We start from the raw sequence: 23,584 nt of genomic DNA on the forward strand, positions 1-23,584 counted from the left end.
CTGCCTTTGGTTGAGCACTCGCGCCGTTCTCCAGTACTCTAGATTTTTATGGTCCGTGCACACTTGCACTTTATGTTGTGCACCAACTAGCAGATGCCTCCATCTCCGGAACGCCTCATGAATAGCAAGCAGTTCTCGGTCGTACACCGTGTAGTTCCTCTCGGATTTGTTCAGCTTCCGCGAGAAGAAGGCACACGGACGCCACTCTGACTCCTCCTTCCCCGGCTGCAGAAGAAGCACCGCCCCTATGGCTCTGTCAGATGCGTCTGTTTCAACCCTTAGCTTCTTTCGTAAATCCACATGCAGAAGTTGTTCTTCAGAGGCGAAGGCCCTTTTCAGTTCCTCAAACGCTCGCTCCGCCTCCGCCGTCCATACAAACTTCTTTTTACTGCTGAGACAGTCAGTGATGGGCGCCGTCAGATGGGCGAAGTTGCGGATGAACTTACGATAAAAGTTTCCAAACCCTAGGAACCTCTGCACATCCTTCTTGGTTTTGGGTGTTTTCCATTCCAGCACTGCCTGTACCTTGCCGGGATCCATGGCCAATCCCTTGTCTGACAGGCGGTACCCCAGGAATTCCACCTCCTTGGTATGGAACCGACACTTCTCCAGTTTGACCCACAGCCTGTTGGCTTGCAGTCTGCTCAACACTTCTCTGACGTCTCTCACATGTTGCTCCTCATTCTCAGAATACACCAACACATCATCTAGAAAGGCAACGCAATTCTTGTAGAGCAAAGGGCCCAGCACGTGGTTCATAAAAGATTGAAAACACGCGGAGCCTGCTTGTAATCCAAATGGCATAACGAGGTATTCAAACGCCCCCAAAGGGGTAAACATGGTGGTTTTCCATTCATCCCCTTTCCTTATGCGTATCAGGTTGTACGCCCCCCTTAGATCCAGCTTTGTGAAAATCTTTCCCTTCCTCACCCTGGTCAAAATATCATCAATTCTGGGCATAGGGAACGCCACCGGTTCAGTCACTGCATTCAGCCGCCTAAAATCACATACAAGTCTCGGCTTGTCCGCATTTTTTTTGTCCACAAAGAACACTGGGCTCCCCCCTGCTGCTTTGGACTCTCTGATGAAGCCTCTCTTCAGGTTTTTGTCAATGAACCCTCGCAACTCCTGCATTTCCCTGTCTGACATGGCATACAACTTGCCCACGGGAAGCTGTGCTCCAGGGAGTAAATTGATCTGACAATCAAAGGGTCTATGAGGTGGTAGTTGGTCAGCTTCCTTCTCGCTGAACACGTCGCTGAGATCTGCATACTGTGGTGGTACCTTCACCTTCCCCATTACTTCAGTCCCTGCTAGGGTGGCTTGGGCCCCTGCTGAACCCTTCTCCCCTTTGCAGTGTTCTAGGCAATGTGCTGAACCAAAGGACACCACTCTTTGATGCCAGCCAACCAGCGGATCATGTAGAGCTAGCCAGCTCATTCCCAAAATAATGGGAGCGCCTCCCAGGGTGGCCACATTAAACGCTATCAGTTCTGTGTGCCTTGCCACCCTCATTATCATTGGGACAGTCTGCAAGCGGACTCCTCCTCCCAACAACTCCCTGCCATCAATCGTGGTCACCTGCAGGGGGTTGCTTAAAGGGATGGTCTGTATCTGGTGTTCAGCAGCAAACTCCTTGCTCATAAAATTGCAGGAGCTGCCTGAGTCCAATAGCGCCTTTATTTTTAGGGGGTGCCCATTCTGCAGCTCTAGCGACACTTCAATCACTAGAGCAGGTCGAGGAGCTTCTGGCACGGGCACTTTCACTGCTCTTTGGCCTGGCTGCAGTGCCCCAATTGTGGCAACCAGGCGTTGGCTTTTACCTGCTCCGCTCCCCCTTCTTCTCCCCCCTCAACAGCTCCCACCATCCCTTGCCATTCCTTCCTCTGGGGGCAGACTCTGGCAAAGTGGCCTGGCTGTTGGCAGAGATAGCATTTCCGGGGGCCCTTTCCCTCCTTCTTAGCTCCCTCGCTGGTTTTTGAAAATGCGCGCGCGCGCGCTGTTCCGATTTCCATCGGCTCTGCCGGCGGGAAAGCTGGCTCAGGAATGTCTGGAATGCGGAACTCCTTCCAACGTTCCCCTCTCCCTTCCCGCCTCTCCAAGGCTCTTGCCTCCTGCCGAGCTCCTATGGTCAGCGCAGATTTGGTCAGCTGATCCATAGACTCCGCCCTGGGGCTCCGTGCCAGCTCGTCTTTCACCCCCGAAGAAAGACCTTCTTCAAATAGCATTTGAACGGGTGCCGCCGATAAATCCCAACTCAGTCTGTGAATCAGCATGGTAAACTCAGTCCAATATTCACGGACAGATCGACTCCCCTGCTTACAAGCCATTAGCTGTCTGCGCACCACCCCTTCCTCAATATCGCTGGAAAACATGATATCCATTGCACGAAAGAACTTCATTGTGTCCTTTAGTATGTCATTGTGCGTTGCCATTAGGGGTCGAACCCAGTCTCTAGCCCCTTTCTCAAGATGCCCAATTACAAAAGCAACTCGCGATTCCTCATCAGGGAACTCATCGAACTGCACATTAAGGGCATATTGCATCTCTGTCCTAAAAGCATGGTAGTCCTTGGGGTCCCCCCCAAATTTCTGCACCAATCCTGGTACCTTTCTGGGGAATTGAGTGGCTCTCCCCTTCTTGTCTGCATCCTGAGCCCTTCTCTCCTCCAGCCTCGCCGTCTGCAGGGCCAGTTGAACCTCCAATGCTCGGTATCTATCTTCCAAGCTTGGACCAGCTCCAGCCCCTGCTCCTCCGGTTCCGGTTGGTTCGCTCATGATGCCTTCTCTTGCACAGGCAGCGTACAAAGACTGTCGGACTGCTGTGAGGGTTTGATTAGCTGCTTGTGCGTGAAAACGTGCTCCCTCAGAGTTTGTGCGACCCCACAAACCTCCGTGTGTGACGGAGCTCCTCAGACATGTCTGCTCTAGTCACTAGTAGAGTCCGACAGTGGCTGTCTGCGGAAGCGTTTCCAGCAAAGAAGTTCCTTAACGGAAACGCGTCTCCTGGACTCACGGCGTGACAGTTTCCTGCGAGGTGTGGGTCTCCCTATGGGAGACTCCGATACCTCCCCACTGTTCTCGCTGGAAGCCTCCCTGAGCCCTCCCTCCTGCTCGCATTCCCTCAGAGACCCACTCCTCCCCCTGCTGGTCCCTGCTTCAGCAGTAGAGTCTCTTTCATCCTGCCTGAGTCCCTCCACCACCTGATGCTCTGATGGCAGTTCCCTGACATTAATATTTTAAAATATTAATTTTTTTTAAAAATAAAAATATTAAGGCCTTTGACAACATTTTTTGGTCATTTATAATTAAGTTGTTGGAAAAGAAGGAGTCTGTAGATAGCTTGGAAAAGGAATCAAAGCAATGGTTACAAAGCAAACCACAAATTTGATTGTCCATAATTCTGTGACTGAAAAATGTAAAATATTGGAGGGTACAAGATACGGGTTTCCCCTATCACTGCTCTAGAGATGCTGGCAAGAAGAATAAAAAACAAATAAATCCAGATATAAATGGGATGCAGGTGGGCCAACAGAGCTATAAATTAAAGGCCTTTGCTGATGATGTAGTGATGCCCGTAGAGGAACTGCTGTCGTGTACCTGGGGTGTTGGAAGAAATTAGAAAATAATGCAGAAGTAGCAGGGTTTCAAATAAATCGAAATAAAACTTAAGGTTTTAAAAAATGGATGCAGGCAAAAAAAAAAAAAAAGAATTGCAGTTAATCAGCAGGCTGACAATTGGAAAAACTTGGGAGTTTGGTTAACATAAAAACCCCCCAATATATTTCAAGACAACAATGCTAAAACTTGGAATGATCACAGGCTCTGTTTCTATGGGCTGCAAAGACCTAAATCTAGACCGCAATGCCAATCTTTAACTGCAGATGGCAGAGGGATCCAATTTACTGCATTCCTTGCCAGGTTCTTATTTGTGTTCTCAACTCCCCCCCCCCCTTCCTTCTTTCTAAAGTGTCTTCTGCCCCCAGAATTGCCAGCTGGCCCACTTGGCCGGCTTGACTTTCTTGACAGAGCCCTGTCCAAGTGGAGAGTGTTATTGAAAAGGAGACTCAGGCGTTCTGCCGCTTAGCCAGCGTGGCTTGAGAGAACGCAGCCTGCAGCCTTGCTCTCAAGGCTGATGTGCTTATGGAAGCAAGCAGGTGACCTTGAGGGTTTAGGAGAACCGAAAGAAGCCCCTCTGGCGGTGGCAGCAACAGGCCTCTCGCCGCTGCAGGGAGAGGGGTCAGATCAAAGCACCTGGACTTTGCCTTTCCAGCTTCTATGTGCTCGCCTCGCCTCTTTGCTGCTCCCCTTGGTTGGCCGACCAGCCGGCGGGTCAAAGGTGCCTTCCCAGCTGCTGTGATGCGGGATCCTGGCTTCCTTTCCGCTCGGCAGGAGGAAATGGGGGCAGCCTGCTTGGCGATGCTGGGAAGTCCTCAATGCAAGCAGAAGGATGAGAAACACGGAGCAGGAAACGGACCGCTGCCTCCCATGCCAAACCCGACTCCTTTGTTTCTCCAGGAACCAGCTTCCCCTAGCAGAGCACAGCAGAGGCCCTTCTCTTAATAAGAATAAGAATAATAAATTTTATTTATACCCTTCCCTCCCCGACCAAGACTGGGCTCAGGGCGGCTAGCACCAAATATATACAGTCATACCTCAGGTTGAAGTTGCTTCAGGTTGAGCGTTTTCAGGTTGTGTCCCCCGGCGACCTGGAAGTAACAGAACACGTTACTTCCGGGTTTCGCCACTTGCACATGTGCAGACAGTCAAAATGATGTCGTGTGCATGCACAGAAGCGGCAAATCGCGACCCGCACAGAAGCGCAGGTGTGGGTTGCATTCGCTTCAGGATGCGAACTGGGCTCCGGAACAGATCCCCTTCGTATCCAGAGGTACCACTGTAATACATTAAAAACACAAAAACAACCAATTGGTTAAAATACAGTTCAAAATCACATTAAAAATCAAAATAAAGTTAAGTCGGAACCCATGAATCACAACAGTAGGGGTAAGGAAGATGAAATGTTCACCAGGCCCGGCCACCCATGCTGGTCCCATATGGGCTGATAGGTAAAGCCAAGGGGACCACTTACATACAGGGTAAAGGATTCTTAAAGGATTCCCAGCCCCCCAGTTTCCTTTGCTGGGCACTGCTGCGGGGAGGGAGCCGTGACCCAGATCTCCTGCCCTTCCCCCTTTTAATAATGGTCCTTACAGCAGAAGGGGCACAATGAAGGGTGGCGCCAGGGAGACTCTCAGCTGCCCATCCTCTCCATCCGCCAAGAGGCGGACACACACAGATGTGCCTTGTGGGTCTGTACCCTGACAGCCCATTCACCGATGACTCCGGAGAGAGCCCCTTCTTCCTCTAGCACCACTGGTCTGGTGAGACTCACTCCAGGGTCCACTCACAGGCAGCCAGAGGACAGGAATGACCCCTTGCCATTGCCTCCTGCTCCTGCGTGATTTTTCTTCCGGCAAAACAGAAGCCCCAGAAGTTCCCCAGGTCTGGGCAGTCAGCCCCCCCTCCAGGTGGGACTGGGGCATCACTGCCACTCCTCCTGCCACTTTCAGACCTGGCATTTCACAGCAGGTCGAACCAAACTTCCAGTGCCAGCTTATGCCAGAAATTTGGCCCTTGGCCCTTCCCTGCATGGGCATTTGGCTGGCTGGCACTTTTCAGTCGGCTGACCCCTGGCCTTAGTTGCTCCTATTTTCCATGTCCATCTTCAGTTTTTATTGCCTCATGAGATGATGTTCAATTTCAGAATGATTTCTTGCATTTTTTTTATGCTGTATACTTGAATTTTTATTTATTTTTATTTATTTTTTATTTTGACAAAGTAATAATAAAAAATAAATAAACCCCACCCCCAAGACCATTCCATTGTAACTATCCAGCCTCCCAAAATGTCAACACCTCTTGCGGTGGTTTGACCCCTTTCCATTTTAACAGTACAAATTCTACAAATACCTTCCATATCTCCTCAGAATCATTTCTCCTGCATATTCCCTGCCTTGCCTTAATGGCACATTAATTTATTGTTAATAGCTTTATACCATTCTTCCATTTTATATTCTGCTTGCCCCTTCCACTTCCTAGCTATAATAACTCATGCAGCTGTCAATAAATTTGTGAGCAAGTCCTTCACAGCCTCCACATAGAGGAGGGAGAAAGGTTGTTTTCTGCTGCTCCAGAGAAGCGGACACGGAGCAATGGATCCAAACTACAAGAAAGAAGATTCCACCTAAACATTAGGAAGAGCTTCCTGACAGTAAGAGCTGTTTGACAGTGGAATTTGCTGCCAAGGAGTGTGGTGGAGTCTCCTACTTTGGAGGTCTTTAAGCAGAGGCTTGACAACCATATGTCAGGAGTGCTCTGATGGTGTTTCCTGCTTGGCAGGGGGTTGGACTCGATGGCTCTTGTGGTCTCTTCCAACTCTATGATTCTATGATTAACCTTCCACCCCATCATAAATTGATAATAATGCTACCTCTGGATTTTCGGTCAGCTTTAACCTAGTGATTTCTCTTATCTCCTTACACACTTTTTGCCCCCCCAAAAGTTCATATTTACAGCCCCACCACATGTGAATATAAGTCCCAGTTTCCTGGCAACCCCTCCAACATAACACCAAATATCCCTTGTTTATTTGATTTAATCTTGCTGGTGTTAAATATCATCTCCAAACTAATTTATAATAATTTTCTTTTATTATTATAGACAACATTTTCAAAGTGTGCTTCTCCCATATTTCCCCCAGCTTAGACTATTTATCTGCCATGTTGTCTCCTTTTCCCACATCTCTTTTAATTGTTCTTGTTGATCCTCCATTTCTACTAATATTTTATAAATTTCACTGGGGTTTTTTTTTTGGCAATTCTAATTTTTTTTGTACAAAGCACCCTGGGCTTGGGTTTGACACTGGAAGGGCAAGGTGTAAGTGTTCTCAGTTAAATAAAATAAAATTAAGATCAAGCCAACCCTGTCTCTGAGCAGGAAGGAGCCATGTCTGCAGAATTGCCCTGTGATGAAAACATGGTGTGCTGCTGCGGACTGGGGTGACATCAGCCTGCCATCGAGTTTCTCTGTTATGCTGACGGCACTCCAGGAGCTCAGCCTGCACCTTGTTGCCAGGCAATGGCCAAACAATGCCAGGCCCTTCTCCCAGAAGGGCATCTGCTGGAGGTGCCAGCCCCTGCCAGGCTGCACAGGCTCCGAACCACTAGCGCAAAGCAAGGCGCCATTCAATAATCTACTGGCTCCCGCAGAGAGCAGGAGCCCACTCCGCTCTTTCGCTATTGGGCCCATTCAGAGGGGCATTCAAAGACATGTGGCTGGATAGCTCAGTTAGTACAGTAAAGGTAAAAGTAAAGGTAAAGGGACCCCTGATCATTAGGTCCAGTCGTGGCCGACTCTGGGGTTGCAGCGCTCATCTCGCTTTACTGGCCGAGGGAGCCGGCGTACAGCTTCCGGGTCATGTGGCCAGCAGGACTAAGCCGCTTCTGGCGAACCAGAGCAGCGCACGGAAACGCCGTTTACCTTCCCACTGGAGTGGTACCTATTGATCTACTTGCACTTTGACGTGCTTTCGAGCTGCTAGATTGGCAGGAGCAGGGACCAAGCAATGTGAGCTCACCCCGTTGTGGGGATTCGAACCGCCGACCTTCTGATCGGCAAGTCCTAGGCTCTGTGGTTTAACCCACAGCGCCACCCTCATCCCTCAGTACAGTAGGAGACTTAATCTCAGGGTTGTGGGTTCGAGCCCCACATTGGGCAAAAAGGTTTTTGCATTGCAGAGGGTTGGACCAGATGATAACAAGTCTTTGGGTCCTTATAGGTGTGAGATTTTGCCACAGTGAGCTGGCTAATCCATCAAGTGCTTTAGGAAATGATAGCTGGAGTGCAATTCTTTTTATTTTATTTAGTCAAGTGCAAATGCTGCACAGTGTGTCCCATCCAGCAGCAGACCACCCCAAACCTGCCACTCACTGCATCTTCACCAGAGCAGCCTTGGGTCCTTCCTGGGAGGAGACCTTCTCACCAAGGCTGAGTTCGTTCTGGCCTTGGCAGGGCAACGAAGGCTCTCTCCATCTCCGAAGGGTAGGAGGAATGGCTGCCCAAGCCAGCCGGCATGTGCAGGCAGAGTTCACAAAAGCCAAGAATCAGAAGCACCCAAAGAAGTATTGACAGGGAACTGAGCAGGGAGGGAGCAGAAGGAGCCAATTTACTAGCAGCCTTGATGAACTACTTTATAACAAAAAGGCACCTGGGTTGCTTACAACATAAACCTTTTGGGAGACTTTTTAAAACAACAGTGAAAAATACAACAGCCCCAAACCAATACTGGAAAGTAAACCGTACGGCTAAAACAGAACTAGACACTTTGAGATTGAAAAGGCTGAGAAAATTCCAGGAAGAGCCTTTGCTTGGCACCGTGAGCTTCTCTGGGAAGGACCTTCCATAGCCAGGGGGCCACCACGGAGGAGACCTTTTCTCCTGTGGAAACACCTGCAGAAGGGCCTTTGGGGAGGTAGGAAACCATGGGGAGGGGGGTATTCTTCAGGGGGCCTGATTCAAGCTGTGAAGGGCCTTCAAGGTCCAGGCCAGGACTTTGAATTGGGCCTGGAAAGGAGGAGGAGGAGGAGCAGGTGAAGATAATGAACCCCTGTCTTGATGTCCTCACATTGTCCAGTCCCTGAACTCCCTATTCTGAACTCAGTGAAGTTTCCAGGCCACTTTCCAAGGCAGCCCCCTCCCGCAAATGCAATATTCCCAGCTCCCCTAATAATAATAATAATAATAATAATAATAATAATAATAATAATAATAACAACAATTTATTTGTACCCCACCCATCTGGCTGAGCTTCCCCAGCCGCCACTCTGGGTGGCTTCCAATCAAGTGTTAAAAACAATACAGCATTAAATGTTAAAAACTTCCCTAAACAGGGCGGCCTTCAGATGTATTTTAAAGAGAAGATAGCTGCTTATTTCCTTCACATCTGGTGGGAGGGCGTTCCACAGGGTGGGTGCCACCACCGAGAAGGCCCTCTGCCTGGTTCCCTGTAACCTCACTTCTCGCAGGGAGGGAACCGCCAGAAGGCCCTCGGCACTGGACCTCAGTGTCCAGGCTGAACGATGGGGGTGGAGACGCTCCTTCAGGTATACTGGACCGAGGCCGTTTAGGGCTTTCAAGGTCAGCACCAACACTTTGAATTGTGGTCGGAAACGTACTGGGAGGCAATGCAGATCTCTCGGGACCGGTCTCAGGCCAGCGGCCACTCCAAGTCCCCAGTCTAGCTGCCGCATTCTGGATTAGTTGTAGTTTCCGGGTCACCTTCAAAGGGAGCCCCACATAGAGTGCATTGCAGTAGTCCAAGCGGGAGATAACCAGAGCATGCACCACTCTGGCAAGACAGTCCGCAGGCAGGTAGGGTCTCAGCCTGCATACCAGGTAGAGCTGGTAGACAGCTGCCCTGGACACAGAATTAACCTGCGCCTCCATGGACAGCTGTGAGTCCAGAATGACTCCCAGGCTGCGCACCTGGTCCCTCCACCCTCAGAGGTCGGGGTGTTTGTCTCCCTTTGCTTCTTCTGGCCACCTGGGAGGGGGGCTGCAAGGCAGAGGCAGCCCTGGGCGGTGTGTGGCTTGGCAGCTGCCCTGGCTGCCAGGTTCACACGCAGCGGCTGAAGGCTGAGTCATCTCTTCTGCGCCTGGTGTTGTTTAACTGGGCTGCCTCTTATTTGCCTTTCCAGGCGCAGGCGGCGCAAAGCAAACGGCAGGGAAGGGCAAACAGGAACAGGTGCGCAGCTCCCTCCTGCTCAAGCAAAGGCGATGCAGCAGCAGCGAGACTGGTCAGGGGAAGATGGAAGCCCAGGGCTGAATGTCCCGGCCCCGGCTGCTTCCCTCCAAGGACGGCCACACATGCACAAAGAAGGCCAGGGATAATAATAATAATAATAATAATAATAATAATAATAATAATAATAATAATTTATCACTTATACCCCGCCCATCTGGCTGGGTTTCCCCAGCCACTCTGGGCAGCTTCCAACAAGAGATTAAAAATACATTAAATTAGATGATGACGATAAAGATAATGATTTTTTAAACCTTCTAATTGCTTGTCACCCAAAAGTCTCCAAGCAACTTGCATGTATATAAAAACACACATACACACACATAACACCCTAAGGGGAAAAGGGGTGATCAATACTACCTAAAACTTAGGGAAACCGTGTCACAAACAACACACCCACGGTATGAATGATAGCGCATAACCTTAACTACGGTCAAATAATCAAGAGACCCCTCCCGCCCACTAATTAGCAGAAAAATAACTATTCCTGCCTCCCTTTCACTTCCCTGACCCACCCCAAGGTCTGCTGTCCTGCGAGGGGCGACTCCATCCTGCTTCCCCAGTGAGGAGCAGCAACAAGGTGAATGGGGAAAGTGGAAAAAAATTACCTTCGTACTTTTACTTTCCTAGTTTTCACATTCATTCTGTTCCTTCTTTCCAGGAACTTTGGGTGCAGATTATTTAAAATATGGTTTGTAGTCCTGAAATGAGTTTGTGAGTTGGAAAAATATTTGGGTTTTTAGTGTTTTTTTTATTTTTCGTCTTTTTTGTTGTGTCTTTATTTCTTTTAAAAATGAGGCTGCATTTTAAATTGTATTTTAACCTGTATATTAAATTAGTGTTTCCCCCCCTGTTATGTTTTTACTGTAATTTTACTGGTGTTAGCTGCCCTGAGCTGGGGAAGGCTGGGGAAGGCGGGGTATAAATAAAGATTATTCTTTCTTTATTATAAATGATGTTTACTAGTTTTGATCCCGGATTGTTGGTGTGGCTTGTTTTTTACTGGTAAATGAATAAAGCATTTATTCCCGGGGGCGAGGGGGCTCCTGAGCGCGGGCAGAGCGCCCTTCCTCTCTCTCCGGCCGGGCAGGGGCGCCGAGGGGCGTGGCCTCGGCAGGTGCGGCGTCTCTCCGGCCTGGCCCCGCCCCTCCCGGGCGCGGCGATTGGCTGCGTGGCGGCGGCGGCGTCGCCCTTCGCTACGGGGTCTCCGTCGCGCCTCCCGGTGGGCGCTCCTGGCCGCTCTCGGGCGCCGCGGGTTCGAGTCCCGGCCTGGGCGGGCGGGCGGGGGGCATGAGGAGGACGAGAGGCCCGGCGCCGCGCGGCACCGCCCCCCCGCAGCAGCAGAGGCCCCCGCGCCGCGGGAGGAGGAGGCGGCGGCGCCCCGGAGGAGGACGCCCGGAGCCCGGCCCGCCCCAGCCATGTCCCTCCTCTGCGTCCGAGGTGAGTCAGGCCCGGGGGGGGGGCGGCGAGGGGGCCGGGGAAGCGCCTCAGGGAGGACCAGGAAGAAGAGGCTCCCGCCGGCGCCCAGGGCTGTCCACCTTCCCTCGTTTATTAATAGGATTCCTCACAAGAAAAGGGAAAAGTGGGCAGCTATGGTGACGCCCCCCCCCCAAAGAAGAAGGCGCCCCCTTCCCTCTCTTCTGCAGGGCTCGGCAGTCAAAGGGTTAATGCAGGCGGGGGGGGGGTTGTTGTTTGTTTGTGGTGCTGCTTCGGCGTCTCTCTCTCTCGCCCCCCCCGAAGATGCTCTTCCCCTCCGCCTCCCGGACCCCCAGCGCCCCTGCCTCTCCTTCCCCCCCCCCAAGTGGGCCGGGGCTTCCTTCTGGACCAAGGGGCGCCGCTTCCCCCTCCAGCTGTGGCCCCCCCCAGGGGGGGGGTGGGGAGGAGGGAGACGGGGTCCGACCCTGGGGAGTTTTCTCCAGCTCGGCCTTCAAGCCACAGCTGTCAACTTTTCCCTTTTTAAAAGGGAAATTCCCTTCTTCCGAATAGGATTCCTCGCAAGGAAAGGGAAAAGTGGACAGCTGTGCTTAAAGCTGCGAGTCCACTAGACCCCTTGCCTCCTCTTTCCCGCAGTAATAAAGCCATGGGTTCAAAGAGCTCCCAAAAGTATTTCGATCAACTTTTAAGAGAAGAACTTGGGAGCTGGCAGAGGGAGACTGAAGGCAAGTTAGAAGCAGGCAAGGCGCCTGGTCCTGCGGTGACCAAAGGGCTCCCTGGGGTCAGGTCCAAGTTTCATTTTAGTGGTCAACGCTCTTATAGCAATACAAGGAAGTGAAATGAGGAGCTCCTTAATCTGGTGATGTCAGATGCTTACACACCTGGGCAGCAACACGGAAACAGCCCTCCTCTTACCTGTATTTGGGTAATAAAGGGCAAGTCAGGTGCCTAAGACAGCTCCCCCCCCCCTGTTTTTTTTGGCCAGGAACTACAGCATGTGAGGCTGCTTCTGAGAAAGTCCATTCCATTGTCAAAAAGCTATTAACTGCCAGAAAGTTATTCCCAATATTTAGTTGGAATCACCTTTCTTGCAACTTGAAGCCATTGACTTGGGTCCTACGCTCCAGAGCAGCAGAAAACAAGCTTGCTCCGTCCTCCATGTGGCAGTTCTGTAGAGAAGTGGGTCTGTACTAATGTATGTGCATGCCCACAACTCAGGATAACACGTCACACATCTGACGGATTGGACTGTAGTTTGCGAAAGGATGCTGGGCTGAACTTGTTAGTCTGTAAGGCAAGGGGGGAGGCGGGCTTATTTTAGACTCCCACTCACATCAGACTCAGCCAGTGGGGCCAGTGATGATGGATGTTGTCAGCCCACTCCGTCAACAGGGCCACAGGCTCCTCATCCTTCTTTTAACGTGGGAGTCGGTGGAGAAAAACCAAACACGTCACCTAAGAATACCAGTATCCTTAAAAGTCACAAATCCCATGTGAGTCTGCATGATTTTTGTGTGCCAAGGCTACATCATGCGCTTGCTGAAGCCTTATTGTCCCTCGATTGTCCAAATGATGCGCTGAAGTAGGGGAAGAGAACATGCTGCCATTGTATTGCCGCCTTGTGGAGACGGGCAAGACAAGTGTGTAGATGCTGCGCGTGGCAGCCGTGTTGGTGAGCTGCTTTTAGGTCAGCTGTGGGTCTGGAAATTCTGCATATGAAGTGGCTGGCTAAATTGGGGGACCTTTCTTCACAGTGCGCCGCTGATTTCTTGTGCTCTTGTTACTTTGGAACATAGGGAGCTTCCTTATACAGCGTCAGACCAATACTCCACCTATCTCAGTATATAATGAGCCTGTTGACAAAGCAGCGGATGGGCATATGTCGTGCTTATTCTGCACAGCTTGAACTTTTCGGCCACTGGAAAACCGCCAGTGAGCAGAAAAGCAAAATGCACGTGGTTTCTTTTCACCTGCTTCCTTATTTGAGCGTTCAATATTTTCATTGTTGCGCTTGCCAACTTGCATCTGCCAGTGTGTGTGAGAGAAGCCTACAGATTCCCTGTGCCACGGCAGTGCTGAGTGGAATAGGATTTGGCCAAAGCACTATAAAAATAAGCACTCTCTGCATCTATCTGCATATTTCTGAGCAGTTCTGTTTTAAGAGGAGCAGATGCTTTGCTGAAATCCATGATTATCTAACTCTGAACTCAACTATAGCCATTCACATGTGGCTTTAGCTAGGCAGCCCTCCTGCCTCCCCCATGCCTGAACCTCTGCTCTGTTAACCTGGGGAGGGGCAGGGGCAGGGAGAAAGGTGCTTCCTTAACTGAAGAGGGCCTTCTTTGTTTTCAAGGTTATGACTTATTGCTTTCTTATTGGCCTTGCACAGTCTCAATGCGTGGAAACATCAAGGATATTTGAGGCCTTACCAGGGGTAGCTTGCTTTTGCGGGGGGGCGGGCGGGGGCTGGATAGTGTCTACAGGAGTTCTTGAGCCTTGCTTTGTTTCAGAGGTTAGGCAGAAACCCTTTCTTCAGAATCTGCAGTTTAGCTTTCTAGGTTACAATACACTGTTTCTTGTGGACCACCTCCAGTCATTGAGCAGGAAAAAAAATGCTGCATGCACAAAGTGATTTACGAAGGGTGGTAAACAAGAAGAAACGCCTCCAAAAGAATAGGAATAAAGGCACTTGATGCGCAAGCTGTAGTTTTTACATTGCAAAGGCTTGGTTCCAGTTTTTGAAACTCAGGTGTATAAGCTAGGTGCCCAGCAAAAAAAACCCAGGGACAGGTAGGTCTCCAACAGTGAAGGTGCTCGATGGACCTCGGGGGGAAGGAAATTGCACAACTTACGCCCACCCCCAAAATACTGCCTCCCAATCCAGGATTCCCAGGGCAGGGTGAACCTAACTCAGCCCAAATCCTTACAGCAAATACCAGAGGAATGATGTTTTTCTTTTAGCAAATAGTTAAATAAAATAAACAAACATGAAATAAGAAACCATAACTAATAAAACACCAGAACTACAGCTAAGAACATAAACTACAATAACACGTATTAATGGTGTCTTTTATCATGTGGACTACAAACATAAGTGAAACTCCTTAAAAACAAACTCATGGGAACAACTATACAGCTACCGTGACTATATCTACATCTAAAAGATCAAGATGAAACTTAATCCAAACCATACGTGAAAGACAGTGCCGTATATAAACACCTCCGCCAAGACAAATCGGGCACCTGTGATAGTCCCCTCCCAACCAAATCCAGCCCAAACAGACCACCGGTCCCTCATTCCTCCAAGAGTTCCACAGCTTGAGCAACTCCTTCCACATCCGCTGCAAAGAGCAGTTCTGTGCTTCCCTGTGGGAGATTTCTACACGATTCCCAACCAAGTGTTCAGTGTCCTGTTCGGTATCCAGCCACACCATTCCCCCACCCCATTTCGGGGGTTTTTGGGACACCCAAACACCACATGTTTCCCCCTTAAATATTTTTTGTACAGTCATACCTCATGTTATGTTTGCTTCAGGTTGCTCGTTTTCAGGTTGTGTCCTGCGGCGACCCGGAAGTAGTGGAAAGGGTTACTACCGGGTTTCGCCGCTCGTGCATATGCAGACGTGCAAAATAATGTTATGTGCATGCGCAGAAGCGGTGAATTGCGAATTGCGTGTGCGCAGACGCGGGTTGCGTTCTTTTCAGGCTGCGAACGGGCCTCCGGAACGGATCCCGTTTGCAGCCAGAGGTACCACTGTACTTGGGCCAACCCTGAGGTTCCCTTGCTACTGCCTCCTTCTCGTCTATTGATGGTGCTGTTTTGGCTGCATAAGATCCAGTCCATGGAGAACAAGTTTGCTGTTGGTATAAAAGTAGTAATTGTCTTTCCACATCCTTCTCCTCTTGCCGTTTCTTCCAGAGCAGGAGATTTAACGGTGTCTTTGTTTCCGCCCCTGTTGCTACCATTAGAGGTTGAAGGGGGGCAGTGTTGGAGCCCGCCATGGGTGGACCATTCTGAAATAAACCCAAGGGAGAGAGAAGACGCGGCTGCAGCGTGTTGATTTTGGAACTGGCCATTAATTTTGTTAGCGATAACTGGGTTTTGACGCAAATGCTCATGAACGCCGTGCATATTTATGCGCTACCAGTGCTTGGGGAGTTTTACCTTTAAAAAGAGAGTTCAGTTTTAAACTACAGTGTCTGTGCATTTAGAATACTTTTAATATTGGAACAAGAGCGGATGCAAGGGAGTAATCAAAGAAGAGCGACATGGGGGGGGGGCAACATATTTCGGTCACTGACACGGACCACCAGGCACCAACAGTCTTCCTGTTTCCACTCTGCAGAAACTCTGGCTATAACCCATGGCTGGAGGGTTGTGTTAGCTGTTTGTGATGAAAAGATATGCTTTACGCAAAGAGTTGCATGTGAATCTTCACTTGTCCGGCTGGCAGCATTTGAAGGGCAAGTGCTATTTAAAAACTCCTCCAGGCCCCACAGCTCTTGTCACCCTCACAGTCAAGACAGAACCAACTGAAGGACCAGCCAATCCCAACGCCCTCCTTCTTTTCCCAATACCACCTGCTCTTCGTGCAATACATTTCCTTAATTTTTTATTATTTTTTTCATTTTACAGCAATCAACAAAAAAGATTTTTCACTACAAATTCCAGTATCTTATTTTGACCCCCTCCCCCTCTTCCTGCTGTTTCTAATGTTGATATCATTTTTTCTGCATTTCCAAATTACCGCATTTTCCCTGTGTATAAGATGCCCCCTATTTTGTGGGACTCAAAATTAAGAAAATGGGGGGAGATTGCACCCATGTATGAGACTACCCCCCTTTTAACATTATTTTTTAGTAAAAAAAACCTAGTGCTATACATGGAAAAGTATGGTAAACCTAAAGGTATGGTAACCCCAGCCAGATGGGCGGGGTACAAATAAATTCTTCTTCTTCTTCTTCTTCTTCTTCTTCTTCTTCTTCTTCTTCTTCTTACCCCATATAATCAATATTATGTCACTGCACGTCTTTACATCAATCCTGCGAATGATTTTATCTGTTTACAATTATTTTGTAAACATACAATAAAGGATTGCCACTCTATATTAAAGACTCTATCGTCTTGGTTTCTTATTCTTCCGGTAAGTTTCGCCATATCTGCGTATTCTAGTAGTTTTTGTTGCCATTCTTCTTTGGTTGGGACGTTGTCTTCTTTTCATCTTGGTGTTAACATCACACAGCCTGCCGTGGTCGCAGACATAAATAAATTTTTATACTGTTTAGGCATCTCTAATTCCATTGTCCCCAAAAGAATGGTCTCTGTTTTTTAAGAAAAATTAACCTTAAACATTTTTTTCAGCTCATAATATATCATTTCCCAGTAGACTTATACCTTCTTACATCTCCGCCACATATGCAAAAAGGTACCTTTATATTTCTCTTTATATTTCCAGCACATATTCGATTCAGATTTATACATTTCTGCTCATCTATTAGGTGTCAAATACCATCTATAAATCATGTTCAAATAATTTCCCTTTAACCCAAAACATGCTGTTAATTTCAAATCTGCATTCCAGAGTTGCTCCTGTGCTGACATTTCTATAATATGTCCTACATCTATTGCCCAAGGTGTCCTGGAGGATTTCACTTGTTCATCTTTTGTTTGCCATTCTGAGAGCATCTTGTGCATTTTTGACATCACTTTAAGAGTAGTGTCTGGCAGGTCTCTGTTTCGTTGAGATGTTTGACTCACAAAACCCATTTTAAAATCTGATTTAAACAGGTCGTTTAAATGGTGACACTGTAACTAAGTGTGCAATACATTTCCCATGAAATTTCATGACAAATAGGGACAGGTTGTGCTCACCTGGCAAGGGCCTAGTTCTTTGCGCCTGGGCCCAAGAGGAGCCTGACTAGAGTTTCGGGGGGAATCGGGGCTGAAATGCTTCACTCCGTTTCTGTTACTTCACTTCCATTCCCTTACTAGTTGCAACAGGTGTGGCAGTGAAATGCTTTCGGCACAGCTTCATACCGTCATGCCTCTAGTTACGTTCTGTTCAGGTTATGTCTTTTCAGGTTGCGTCCCGCGACGACCCGAAAGTAACGGAACAGGTTACTTCTGGGTTTCGCCGCTCACACATGTGCAGATGCTCAGAATGACGTCATGCGCAGAAGCAGCGACCCACGCAGATGCGTGTTGCATTCTACTCATGATGCAAACGGGGCTCCGGAATGGATCCCATTCGCAACCAGAGGTACCACTGTACTTGGCTTCCTAAGCGAGGTCCTCAGTTCCCCACCCTCTTAGCAATGCCCCTCTCTGAGGTCTTCCCGTTACTCTAACGGACCCAGGGGGTCTTGAGAGTCTTCTCTTTCTGGAAGATCTCCCCTCCTGACTGGAAGGAGACCCTGGTTTAGTCTGTCTTCCTGCAGCACCTGCCTCACCTGGCTCAGACTCAGCCCTCTATTTTGCTCCCAGACCCTCAACCCGCTCTTCCTATCTGAGCTGCGAGGCTCCTTCTTTTGGCTGTCGCTGGTCTCCTCAGGGTGGATGTTCCACTCAACTCAGAAGCAGCTCTCCATCAGGCAGACTCTCACCTAAGGCCACTCTCTCATCCAGTGTTAGAAACTCTGATATACAGTCATACCTCATGTTACGTCTGCTTCATGTTACGTTCTTTCAGGGTATGTCCCGTGGTGACCCGGAAGTACCAGAAAGGGTTACTTCTGGGTTTCGGCACTCGCGCATGCGCAGAAGCGCAAAATGACATCATGCGCAGAAGCGACAAATCACAACCTGCGCGTGCGCAGACACGTTGCTGCGGGTTGCGTTCTTTTCATGTTGCGAACGGGCCTCCAGAATGGATCCTGTTTGCAACCAGAGGTACCACTGTATAAGCGAGGTGCCAAATGGCTCTTCGAATCAGGGTTAAAGTCGCCAGAACAGAATGGCTGCTTGGCATTTGGGGGCCAGGTGCTCCAAAGTCGTCTTTTTCGACACCGCTATCTGGTTCCTGGAATTCATTCTGATGGTGCAGACGGAATATCGCGGATAGAATTCGATAGGATGTGTTGCTCGTGGGTGAGAGCGGTCTAGATCCAAGGACCCCCCGGGGGAGACGTCAGGCACCATCCTGGCACCCGGGCATCTTCTCTTGGTCGCAAGTGGTGCATGGGCAATTTCTGTAAGCGAAATATTGTTTTTATTTATTTTCATGGTACAGAAGATAACTTTTGAGAAAACAATTGTTGCAACAGTAAACAATGGATACAGACTTTTTATCATGCCATGTGTTAAAGTATCGTTTGATTGCTCTAAGAGATCACGCCACATTTTCCTGGGTGGAATCCTGCCACAGTCTGAACAATTTATGTACAGTACTCAATAAACATTTGACATGTGTTGTAAAAGGAATATGGTTTGTGTTTGCCCTTTGCTGCTCTCACCTGGCATGTTAGTTTCTCAGCCAATACTATTGGCCGGGCTCTGTTATACCAAGAATCAATGTTTGGCCCAACACTGGTTTTCCAACATCTGGCTATCTCCAGATGAGCAGCAGTCAGTAGAACGGCTAAGGGGGTCATCTTTAGGATACTTCTGAGCAGACAGGATCCTAAGCCCAAGTAGTGCTAGTGCAGAGGACATTTCCATTGTTTTGTTGTGTATCGAGCTTATTTCTTAGAAGACAGCATTCCAGAAGGCTTTGACGATGGCACTCCACCACCACATATGGAAATATATACCTTTGACTTAGCCTCCCCTCCGACAATTGGGATTGACTTCCTTCCATGTTTGGGATAGCCTCCCCCGTGTATAATGCAGAAATTTTAACGAGGCTTCCTTTGTTTTTGCAGAAACCACAAAGCCCCCCATTTTTTCTTTGGCCGTATTCTAGTGTTATTAGAGCTTTATAACTTGGGTCAGCTGGAGGTTTGGGGTCTGGGGGGCTTGTGGGCTCTGCTCCGGGATCAGACCCTTCCTTCAGGACCTGTTCCTCTTCTTGCCTCAGACTCGCCTCATGCTGTTGTCTTGAGTTTCTCACTTCATGTTCGTTTGTGACCGTTTTCTTTTTTCTTAAAGCTTGGTTTACGTTTCAGTGAGCCACTTCTTTTTCTCAAAGGAGAATAAGCTCTGCTGAGGAAAGGCGTAGAATGTCCTAAACTTGGGGGTGTGATGGGATATTCCCCGTTTGCCCTTTGGATTGGTTTTATTCATCATCCCCCGCGTCCACAACCATTTTGAAAGTGGCTCTCATCTCAAACCCGGCCCTGTCTCTGTCCCTCTCCCACCCCAGCCCTTTCCCTATCTGCGCCTCTCCCTCAGAAACTGGATCCTTTTATTTTCCCTCCCTCTTTGTAGCCATTCGGAGAGAGGCTTCCACCCTCCCGTGGAATCCTGAGATCCTTTATCCCCAAACTCTCCTTCCTGCCTCCCTCTGGAGATTTTGGGATCTTTCTTCCCTTGAGGTATCAGAGGACACAGGGCTCACTGCATCTCCACTGTGGTTTGCATTTGTCCAAGTGTTGGGAGCTTGCAGCACCTGCTGTGGCTGCAGAGACCACAGCGGGAGAGACGTGTTTTGTTGCAGCTGGGGCAGAGGAAGGTGCCCGGCTGTGTTGCTGCAGATGCACCAGGGCGTTTCTTCTCTTTTTGCTCCTCACAGCGGTCATTCCTCCTCTTGTCTCTGCTGTAGACGCACAACCTTAGTTGGATAAGAACCAGGCACCTTGCTTATCCACATGTATTTCCCATAATGAACATAAGCTTCCCGATGTCAGGGTAGTTGCGTCCAGGGAGAGCGGGCTCCTCTGCTACGGTGCCTGTGTCAGCTCAGCTTCTGCCGGCATTCAGCTCCAGGTGCCAACACTTTACAGTTTTCCGTAGTCAAACATAATAAGAAGAGATGCAGAGGCAACTCTTCCCTGAAACCCCGCAGAGCCCCTGCCAGGCAGTGCAGGCCGCAAAGGTGGGAGGAGTGAGATGGGCGGACCAGGGGTCTCCCTCAGTACAAGCCGCATTCAAAACTCCCATTGTTCTAGGCGCATTGGCGACGGGGAATTTCATTAGCGTGAGCAGTTCCTGAGCTCTGGCTGCAGTCCTGCGCCTAAGATTTCAGATTAAAACTTTAGAGTGGAAGGAGAGGGGGACCTTTTTCTGCCTCCCCCTGCCAGCTACTCTTCAAAGACAGGAGAAGAGACCCTCTTAAGAATATTAGGGGGGGTGGGCAGGGGAAGGATTAGAGCATGTGAAAAAAGAACATAGTATTTTAGCTGCAGTTCATTCATTTTCTGTTTGTATTCTTGTTATTAAAAAAGTGTGCCTAGACATTCCGTTGTTGCGCCCACAACCTCAGTTTAAGGTGCCCTTTTGCTCCTAACTTTTCTATCTCAGTTTCTAACACTGATTACAAGGCCAACCCCCTTTGCTCCTGTATCTCCCCATCACTTCTTTGGCTGCGGCTTCTGCAAAATCCAAGCAGCGTTGTCTCTCCCTCATTTCCTCCCTTTATCACTTCCTATTGTGCTGTCGTCAATGAAAAGGTGCTCTCCACTTTGACATTGTTTGCTGGTTCAATGATCTCATCTGTTTGCTCCTCACCATTAAACTTTGTTCTGTGGCACCTTCATAAAGTTGGCCAAGCTTTTGCTCTGAAGAGGATTCCTCTTGAGAGTTTGATCTGAGAGTTATTTGCAGTAATTTAAAATGAGAGTATCTGATTCAGTATTCGGGAAAATGAATATAATTTTGTCGCACGGCAAGGCCATCCTACGTCAGTGTTCAGCTTTAATTAAAACACTTCTAGTTAATTGAATCCTCCCTCCCCCTCCGTTTCTTCTCATTCTTCTCCTTTGGATTTTTTAAAATGGGGAAAAACATCACTGCAAAAAATGAGGAAGAGGAAACCAATCCTTAAAGTGCACCCCCTCCTGTGGGAATAGAACTGGGGGCAATTAAGAGAGGCTGTTGGAAGGACAATTAATAATCATTTTATCACTAATCCCCCCAGTTGCGCTCACCAGGAAGCAATAAAATGGACTGAACCCGAAGCAGGAAGTTTTTGCTTAAAGGCAAAGGAGCCTTTAAAAGCCTGCATTTGTACCTTTATCATCAAAGAAATCACTACAAATGTCTCGAAAATGGGAGATGTCTGGCTTCATTGAGCCAAGAGTGAGGTCTGGGTGATCTGTTGAAATTGGGTGGGAAAACGTGGCAATGGGTGGCAATTGCAGAGAGCAGGCGTGGAAGCAGCCCTAGAGCTTGTGGCTGTTGCTTACAGGCAGCGCAGGCACCTTGGGGGCCAAATAGCACCTGTCCCCCCCTCTGCCCCTCTTCTGGAAGAGGAAGGAGCCAAGGGGCCCGTGGCCTCCTCTCAGTCCTGCTGAGCAAAAGCCCAACCTAGTCCCTGCTCTCCTTTTCCAAATGTCTGCTTGCCCCACTTTTATACCTAGAAGAGGTACAGAAAAGGCAGGTGCAAATATTATTCCTATTCTGTTGGTTATCAGCGTGTCGCTGGCTATGTCTGAATCAAAGGTTAGCTCTTCGTCTGCTGTGGGACTCTAGGATCCCTCCAGCCTGTTGCGTGTTTGTGGTGTATTCTTGAGGCATCAGGCATAAGCCTGCATTTTATTAATGTTTGATCAGGGCTTGTATATTAAAGAGGGCTTAGATTTTTAAAAGTTTCATGCCAGGCAAGAAGGCTAGCTGCTTAAGAAAACACTGACAGTGTTTTCTTCCTAGACAAGGGGCCCCTTGATTGATAGCAGAAAACAATTCTCAAAGTCGTAAAAGCTGAAATTACAGACTGAGTAAGGACACTGACCCTACATGTTATAGAAGATAAAAAAGGCAGAGATAAACATAATTAATAGTTGGTAAATAGTAAAATAATGCCAATGTGCCTCCCAGTAAAATGAGCCAGATCTTCTTTCCAAGGTTAAAAAGGCCAAGACCAAATGGAGAAGCATTTAGCTGGCAGAAATTTTGGGAAGTCTTTTAAAGCTGTTTCTTTCTTAAACTGAGAGAGTTTAAGGGCAATAAATGTTGGGAAGAGCTAATGAAAACAAAGCAGCTGGCTGAAGCAGCTGGCTGAAGGGGGGGGATGCAAACTGAAGAGGTTTCTTCTGAAACTGTTTTAAACTGAGTTCCTTTTTTACAAAGACCTTATTCCTTTTAAGAGGCTACTTGTGTTGTGTATTAAATATATTGGCTTAAATGTAATTATGCAAAGGATTTAACAAATGCTAGAAGAGTTGTATTTTGTAATTAAGTCAGCCAGCAGTTTAGCCCCCCTGCCAGACAGGAAGACGCCATCAAATGCTGTCCTGATATATTAGCTGTCAGACATTTGTTTAGAAACCTTCAAATGAAGGAGATCTTTCAATGTTGATGTGAAACTCAAGATCCTTGACATATGTTTAAGATAAAAATTTAAGATTAACCATTTGTTTTAGAAGGCAATAGGGCAAGGAGGGCAAGAGGTGAGCTGGTAATTAAGATTCCATGTAAGATATATTATTACTTATTTGTCATTTATATATAGCTCTTTGTCCTCCATATAAGGACAGGAGGATATGGGTGTATCTTTTTGTGATTGGTTCTAGCAATCAGCCAATAGGAAATCCAACCAGGCTGATTGGACAGAGGCAGCCACAGGAGGAGCAAAGGGGGCTGGATTAAGGGAATATAAGTGCTGGCCATAATGGCAGGAGGCCAGGCCAGAGCTTGGTAACCATATACCACTGTGCCTCTCATTTATTTGTCTGACAAATAAATAATTATTTTAATTTCTCTGTTGCTGCGTTGAATATTTCATTCCAGCTAAGCGTTAACCACAAGCAGGGTGCTACATTCTGAAACGTGTTCCTGACACAATAGTAGTGCACTGGTGATGTTCTGCCACACTTCCTCAGTGCTACCACACAACTGCTTTCCGAAGGGGCTGCCGCACAACAAAAGCAGGAGAATAATAAACCTGAGCATTTGTGGTGTAAAAGTTCTTGAATTTCAGCAGGAAGTTAGAGGACGCGCGCAGATTGGAAGTGAAGCGGTGTGAGGCTGGATGGCTCAGTTGGTAGAGCATGAGACTCTTAATCCCAGGGTTGTGAGTTCGAGCCCCACATGGGGTGAAAGATTCCTGCATTGCGGGGGGTTGGACTAGATGATCCTGGTGGCCCCTTCCAACGCTGCGGTTCTACGACTGCCGCAAAACATTTGGAGGTACGAACAATGTTGAAAGTCAGATCACACGTGACCACCCTGATAGCATCATGAGCATAAACCATC

At 48.4% G+C, this 23,584-nt stretch overlaps 2 protein-coding genes across 2 annotated transcripts in view; one reads left to right on the plus strand and one right to left on the minus strand.

Annotated features, from left to right (window-relative positions):
• Positions 1-23,584, minus strand: part of PIGO (phosphatidylinositol glycan anchor biosynthesis class O) — a 125,719-nt gene that overhangs the window by 90,346 nt on the left and 11,789 nt on the right. The gene's annotated exons all lie outside the window — the stretch shown is intronic.
• UNC13B (unc-13 homolog B) overlaps positions 11,124-23,584 on the plus strand; it is a 127,967-nt gene continuing 115,506 nt past the window's right edge. The window contains exon 1 of the mRNA XM_083464360.1: positions 11,124-11,301. Within this exon, the coding sequence (XP_083320486.1) occupies positions 11,280-11,301 (22 nt within the window). The 5' untranslated portion in view covers positions 11,124-11,279. The remainder of the gene's footprint in view (positions 11,302-23,584) is intronic.

Source organism: Podarcis liolepis (assembly GCF_965112155.1).
Source record: "Podarcis liolepis genome assembly, chromosome: 11".
NCBI lineage: Eukaryota > Metazoa > Chordata > Lepidosauria > Squamata > Lacertidae > Podarcis > Podarcis liolepis.